This window comes from Spermophilus citellus (genome assembly GCF_964194105.1).
Source record: "Spermophilus citellus genome assembly, chromosome: 5".
NCBI lineage: Eukaryota > Metazoa > Chordata > Mammalia > Rodentia > Sciuridae > Spermophilus > Spermophilus citellus.
In genome coordinates this window covers 61,697,095-61,704,833 of record NC_138186.1, presented here as the reverse complement: position 1 = coordinate 61,704,833, position 7,739 = coordinate 61,697,095, and the positions used below count along the sequence as shown (strand labels likewise).

The following is a 7,739-nucleotide window of genomic DNA, read 5'->3' as shown; positions in this document are numbered from 1 at the left end:
ACCCTGTCTCAAAAAATAAAAGGGGGTGGAGGTATAGTGGTAGAGGGACCCTGGGTTCAATCTCCAGAAGCACAACAAAAAATAAATAAAAGGAAGGAAGGAAATGAAAAGAAAAAAAAAAAAAGAAGGGCACTAACGAACCAAAAACACCTAAGACTTGTGGAAAGAGAAATCACAGGCCTGAAATTTGTAATTTTAATGCATATTGTTAGAGTCTGGAGCCTAGATGCAACCATCAGAGCAATTGTTCTGCCTGTCTCCCGGTGCTTGGCCCGGTTTAATTTGAGTGTTTTCAGGTGCTACTGCTAGATCTATCTCCACAGAACCCCAGAGATCTCAAATGCAAAAACCTGGGCATCAAACAATGGGCTGCAGTAATGACTACTAAATCCTTTGAGGCAAGACATCGCAACAACTGAGGGAGAAAAGAAATTGAAGAAAATTGCCTTGTCGGAGATGTGATGTAGGGGAGCGGGCGGGGCTTGGGATGAGAGATCAAAGGAGAGAACAAAAGTAGCTTATAACAAAAAACAGCCTTTGAGGACACCAACCGCAGCGGTAGCGCTTTAACGTCTCTCAGCATCACTGACATAAGTGGTTGTCTAGAACAGCCACAGTGTGGAACGTTGTGTGTGTGAACAGGGACAGGCCCCGAGGGAGCGCCCAGTGACGTGCGTTTTGGCCTCCCCACCCGGTGGGGCCTACCAGTTGGGTCCTTGCAGGCTTGCAGGTCCCCCAGCTTCCCTCCCTCTTCATCCTCCAAACCCAAACAGAGCCCGCCCCCGCTCCCACTGATTGACAGGCGGCGCAGCTACTCCTAGGAGCCTGACTTCCGTGCTGCAGCCCCGCAGAGGTGACAATCCCGCAGCAGCCAATGGGAGCCAAGAAGCTGGGCGGTCGGCGGCGCGGGTCAGGTGCTCTGCGCGGAGGCTGCTGGCAGGTGAGCGGCTGCGGGTTCAGGGGGCTCCCCCTCGTTCCTCCCGCCACCTCCCGGCTGTGACTCGGTCTACCAGAGGGAGCCTCCTCCAGGCCCTCGCTCCTATTGTCCCCACCCGATGCGGACAGACCGGATCGCTGCGAGGGTAAGAGTCCGGGGTGGACGGCCTGCCCCCCGGGAGCCCACACGGCTTTGTGGGCCCCAGAGCTATCACCCCGCCTGGGTAGCGCGCACCCAGACAGCCCCCAAGGGAACGTTCGCCCGCCTCGGGGGAAGGAGGTCTGGGAACAGGGAACGTACCTTCCAATGCGAACCTTCTCGGTTGCTAGCATGAAGCCCAGGTGGAGAAGATGAGGAGATGCAACCCCCTCCCCTTGCCGGCTACCTGCTCCATATATACCCACTCCTCCTTCACCTTCCTCCTCTGCCCTTTGATTGGTGCTCCTTCCCTCCAGGTTTCCAAGGTTGTTTGCGGGGGAGATTGAAGGGGAGGAGGAACCGAAAAGCAGCCTGGGGAAAGCTGGACCCACATCTAGAGATCCCAGGGCTTCGTGCAGCATTTATGCCGTAGAAAAGAAATATGTGATTTCTTTCATCCCCACCCCCCATCTCTGTTTTTTGCTTTATGTCATCGATGTAATAATGTTGGTTCTTTCTTCTTACCAAACATCCCTAATCTCTAGACCACATTTAATATTTGCTGATTGCCCAAGGAAAGCAGTTGTTTCTTGTTTACCGCAATTATTGAATTTGTTAAAATAGATTAAAGCCAGGTGTTCCACGTAGTCGACTCTTCGTTTAGCCTTTATTTGGTTGATAGCAGCCTTCTTTGTGTTAGGAAGGTGGGGGAGAAAATTGGTGAAGAAAGGAGAGGGAGGAACATATCCTCAGCCAGATACGTTAGTCAATAAATTTGCATTTTCCAATGTGCACTTTCCTGTTGCGGCTATTTTTAGCTTTCTTCCAGAAATGGAAAATTTAATAGTTTTTAATTTTTGAGCCATTGTCTTGAGAGCAATACCTAAAACAATTTCATTAAAGTAACGTAAAACCAGTTTTTAAAATGAAGCAGAATTATCGCCCTCAGCTACTAATATACATCATTTACAGATTGTACTTCTGAAGGCAAAGTAAACATGCCAAGCAGGTTTATTTACCTTTCTCTCTAATATGTTAAGGCAAGACAGAATCTGTTTTCCGGATTTCAGAATGTCTTCACCATGCTCAAATTAGGAAGATATCAAAAGCTGAATTCAAGAAATTTCTTAGCCAACCTTTGGTTAAGTCAGGTTTTGATAGGCTTATAAATACCTTCCTGCAAGATGGGCCCGAAAGGGAGAGAACAAGATCCTTGATTGACTTAATGAGAAACATGAAATCGTTTCTCCATACTGCCTCTTATTAGCTTTCCTAAATAGAATTAAAAGGTTATTATTGGTTTTGTTGTAATATATGCAAATTAAAAACAGCAATTGTATTCCAAAGAAATTTAATCCTGGGAAATACTTTTTCTGTACATATTACTGATAAGATTAACTGTTGATTAATTGTAACATTAGGAAGGTCAACATCTAATTTAAAAATTATGTTTCTATTTATACTTAGTTTAAAATCTAATCATTTAGTATAGAAGGCTGTATTATTAAATGAGTACAGAATACATTTGACAAATATATTTGGAAGTCATAAATGTTATTTCACTTCAAGAAACCAAGCTCAAGTACTTTCCTCTGTAGTGATACCTCTATGATGAACCAAACGGTTTGTACTTCTGAAAGCAAAGCAAGCATGCCAAGCAGGTTTTATTTACCTTTCTCTATGATATATCAAGGCAAGACAGGATCTATTTTTAAATCTTCAGAATGACTTCACCATGTTCAAATTAGAAAGATGTCAAAAGCTGAATTCAAGAGATTTCTTAGCTAACCTAAGTGTGGCTTTGAAAAGTATGTTTGTGGAGGGGTGGGTGCTCATGCTTGTGTTTAAATAGCATCATTATTGGCTTTACTAATATATATCCTTATTGCTAAGTTCCATCCATGATGAATATATTCTTAGGTATTTGACTGTAAAAATTCCTGGTCAGAAGTCTGGATAAACCTGAAAATGTTTCTGAAAAATTTATGTAAATGATATCATATTAAAAAATGCTATTGGGGGCTGGGGCTGGGGCTCAGTGGCAGAACACTTGCCTAGCATGTGTGTGGCACTGGGTTCGATCCTTAGCACTGCATACAAAATTTAATAAAAAGGCTTGCTATCCATCTACAACTACAAAAAAATTCATTTTAAATGCTACTGGGAGTTAATTTCAATAATTCCTTTGAGAAAATCCTTAGAAAATAAAATGCAATTAAACTTCTTAGCTTTCTTAAACATGTGGGCCCCAGGTCTCTTGTTGAAGATGGAGTTCTGTCACACGTCATTCTTCCAGGCTCTGAGCTATGATGTAATTGGAATGACTAAGCAGTATCTTGGGTTGGAGTAAAGCATACAAAACAAATTGCTGCCATTAACTTCTTTGTTTATTTTACAGATTACCTTACACTGAACTGATCCAGTACCATGAAAATGACTTCAAAGCTTCTCTCGGCATCTTTTGCACTCGCTGCACTAACTCTTTCAACTACATTTTCTTTCCAACCAGACCAGCAAAAGGTCTTGCTAGTTTCATTTGATGGATTCCGTTGGGATTACTTATTTAAAGTTCCAACACCCCATTTTCATTATATTATGAAATACGGTGTTCATGTGAAGCAAGTTACTAATATTTTTATTACAAAGACCTACCCTAACCATTATACTTTGGTCACTGGCCTCTTTGCAGAGAATCATGGAATTGTTGCAAATGACATGTTTGATCCTATTCTGAACAAATCTTTCTCCTTGGATCACATGAATATCTATGATCCCAAGTTTTGGGAAGAAGCAACACCAATATGGATCACAAATCAGAGGGCAGGACATGCTAGTGGTGCAGCCATGTGGCCTGGAGCAGATGTAAAGATCCATAAGAGCTTTCCAACTTACTACATGCCTTACAATGAGTCCGTCTCATTTGAAGAGAGAGTTGCCAAAATTATTGAATGGTTTACATCAAAAGAGCCCATAAATCTTGGTCTTCTCTATTGGGAAGACCCAGATGACATGGGCCACCATTTGGGACCTGACAGTCCGCTCATGGGGCCTGTCATTTCAGATATTGACCACAAGTTAGGATATCTCATACAGATGCTTAAAAAGGCAAAGTTGTGGAATGTTGTGAACCTAATCATCACAAGTGATCATGGAATGACCCAGTGTTCTAAGGAAAGGGTAATAGAACTTGACCAGTATCTGGATAAAGATCAGTATACCCTGGTTGACCAATCTCCAGTAGCTGCCATCTTGCCAAAAGAAGGTAAGTCTGACCTGAAAGCTGACCTGAAGCTAGATCTGCATTTGCCCAGTGTGTAATGAACAAGTGTTTTCCATTTCTGTGTCTATACTTGCCTGTGTGATAGTGTTCTGGGATTTAATCCTTAAAGCTGAAAAGATTAAATTTCTTAGAGATTTTTTTCCTTTTTCATAAAATATTGAAATGTATGTTCTCTGTATGTTTATAGCAGTAGGTTTTTAAACTATTTTGGAATCACAGTGATAAAAGCCATTACCTCCCTTCTCGAACTGAGAAAGACATACACAACAATTGAATACAATTATCTTGATTTTATGGAACTCTAAAGCCTCCTATAGACCTTGAAATAGGACCTGCTTAACAGTGCAATAAAGAGAAAGGCTTTTGTTACTCCTAAGATTCATTTTCCTTACATATAAGCAGGGTAAGTAATAACAATACCTTGAACTTTTTATGAACCTCTACTGGATCCTTGTACCAAACCTGTCATTTCAGCATTGGCTTCATTTTAAGATAGCCAAAGACTTAATATCTTGAGGTCATAAAATGATTGACAGAATATGACTTGGCCCACTCTTCTGATATATTTGATCACCTTATAAGTTGGTGTTAGGTATCAAAGCTGAGAACAGATTTTTAAAATCTGCAATATCTCACAAAATGTGGATTTTGTCCTTCACAGAGGAATTAAAAGAATCATGGAGCAGTAAATGTTAAAGTATGCACAGATGCCTACACACAAAGTTTCCAACGAATAACAAGTATTATCTTGATGTTTAATTGATTTTTAGCCCACCAATTTTCATTATATAATGAATTCATGTTCCCTTGTTGGGGTGTGGGAGATAGGGACAAAGCCCCCAAGAAATGGATTTAAAAAACAAGCATTAAAGTCAGTGCCCAGGTGTAGTTCATGTGCAGGTCTGGGAGGACTTCTGCAACACCTCCAGGGTATTGGTACCTTTCTGTTTCACAAGCTGCTGTTTTCCATCATCTTTTCCCAGCCCCACCCTCTATATACCATGTTTTCTTGTCTGAAGATTCTGTCTCTGCACTCCTATACATCAGAACCTAGCTCTTTGTTCTTGTTTGGGGACTGCTGTACCCTGGACATTTTCCTTAGTGTCACAAATAAATACACATGTGTGCATGCATGTGTATACTCATAGTTAAGACTTTAGAGATTTTTTGGTTCTATGAAAAGTCCTCACAGTTCTGTAAGGCGACTTTATTTACAACACAAGAGTAATTATTTCTATTTGTCCCTCAGTATTCTTTTCTCCAAGGTGGTGTGGTTCTATGTCTAGCTGAATTCCGTGATGTTCATCAAGGAGTCTGCTGCCTGAGGTTGGCTGTTCATGGCGATGAGAGCCCTGTTCTGAGTGCTTTTCCTCCTCTCTCTTTAGGTAAATTTAATGAAGTCTATGAAACACTGGCTCATGCTCATCCGAATCTTACTGTTTACAAAAAAGAGGAGATTCCAGAGAGATGGCACTACAAATACAACGATCGAATTCAACCAATCATAGCAGTGGCTGACGAAGGGTGGTATATTTTACAGAATAAGTCAGATGACTTTCTGTGTGAGTATGTTATAGTATTTCTTCCCATTCTGCATCGTTTTTTGCTAACATGGAGGCTGTGGATAATACAGCAGTTTACTTGCTGATATTTTTACTCTGTTACCTTAAATGTTGAAGGACCCATGTTGTATCAGTATTTAACTATCTAGATATGTTTTTAGATATTGGTCCTTGATATACACATAAGAAATGTACAGAACTGTGGGTGTAGCTCAGTGGTAGACTTTTTGCCTAGCATGCGTGAAGTCCTGGGTTTCGTCCCCTGCACCCGCCCCCCCAAAAAAAGAAAAAACTGTACACAACTTTAGGTAGACTTGGGTTCTTATCCTATCATGTTAATTCACTGAAAGAAGAGCAGTTGCATGACAGTGTCATTTGTGGTGTATTTGTGACTCATAATAGCAGATGTATACCGGTACCTGGTTTCTGGTTCCTAAAAGCTGTACATACAGATAACAGAACTGTACCCCGATATTTAGTGATATCAGGGAAACTGTTTCAAGAAGGTGTTTAAAAATAATTTCCTTGCCATGAGAATAATTTCCACCTTGGTATGTTCTTTTTGTGTAGTGTGCAGGTAGTGTTTGTGTTAAAAAGGACTGCTATCTTTGAGATATGCTCTTAAATTTATGTAAACTGTAAAATACATTCTAAAACTTTTGGTGTTGTGAACTACATATACACTAGATTGGTCACCTTTATTTTTGACAGAACACTTAAGTACTATTTCTATTATATTATGTTAATTTATTCAACAAATAGTTAAATATTGGCTACTGTTGTCCTTGTCAACCAGAGTACCACAAGATAATTAAGCCCTAAAGTCCAAAAGCAGTGGTTATCAAATTGTGTTTTCTGGCCCTGCAGTATCAAAAGTACCTGAGAATGTCAGAAATGCATATTCTTGGGCCCAATCCAGATTTACTAAACTAGAAACCATGAGGGTAGAGCTTAACAATGTGTGTGTGCACATGTCTCATCTACAAAGTTTGAGAACCACTGCCCTTAGTCATCTCTTATTAAATTATTGCCTACTACCTGGGCATACACTGTAATCCCAGATTACAGTGGTGCATACCTGTAATCCCAGATACTCAGGAGGCTGAGGCAGGAGGATTGCAAGTTCAAGGCCAGCCTGGGCAACATAGCAAGACCCCCATCTCAAAAGAAAGGTATTACATATTATGTACTGAGTCAACAGCATTTATGTTAGGTACTACCACTACAAAACAAACTCTAAAGAGAAAGGTCATATACAAATCATACTGGTTTAATTTTAATCTTATTTTCTAATAAGAAATGTGATATGAGAGAATTCTCTTTATCTTCATGAAAGAGAATCTAGATACCAACTTCTCATAGAAACAAACATAGCAACCATTTGGTCAATTGCAGATTATATAATTTGTCTTGTATCCTGATATGCTAGGCCTACATGCCTTTAAAAGGCAGCTTTTATCATGCAGTTTTCATCCTTTCATTCTTTACGTATCGTTTTTCCTTTTTACTGGTAATTATGAGTTTATTGTTTTCATAATCAAGTCTAAGAACACCCTTATCTTTATAATAAAAATTGGACATAGTAGGCACCCAATAAATATTTGCTGAATATTAGTTTGCCAGCCACAAAAAGAAAAATAAAAAAAGAAATTCAGTCTCCCTGACTTGGTTTGGCTTTGCCTATGTCTTTCCTCTGCTGCTTAAGGTAGTACTGGCCTGTGAAAAACATTTGTGATCATTTGACCTTTCATTTCCTGAAGTAAATTATGGGGTTGACAACAGCAGAGATTGTAAAAGATTATTTTTAAAGTCAAATTAGATC

General features: G+C 40.1%; 1 protein-coding gene across 3 annotated transcripts in view; it reads left to right on the top strand.

Annotated features, from left to right (window-relative positions):
* The first annotated feature begins 837 nt into the window (after window positions 1-837).
* The window catches only part of ENPP5 (ectonucleotide pyrophosphatase/phosphodiesterase family member 5), a 24,525-nt gene continuing 17,623 nt past the window's right edge, over window positions 838-7,739 (top strand). For 2 of the 3 annotated variants that reach the window (XM_081295570.1, XM_081295568.1), the window contains exons 1-3: window positions 848-1,082; window positions 3,474-4,337; window positions 5,741-5,917. In XM_081295570.1, coding sequence (XP_081151696.1) covers window positions 3,503-4,337; window positions 5,741-5,917 — 1,012 coding nt within the window. In that variant the 5' untranslated portion in view covers window positions 848-1,082; window positions 3,474-3,502. Of the gene's footprint in view, window positions 1,083-3,473; window positions 4,338-5,740; window positions 5,918-7,739 lie in introns of all 3 variants that reach the window. The other variant, XM_081295569.1, reaches the window with a different exon arrangement.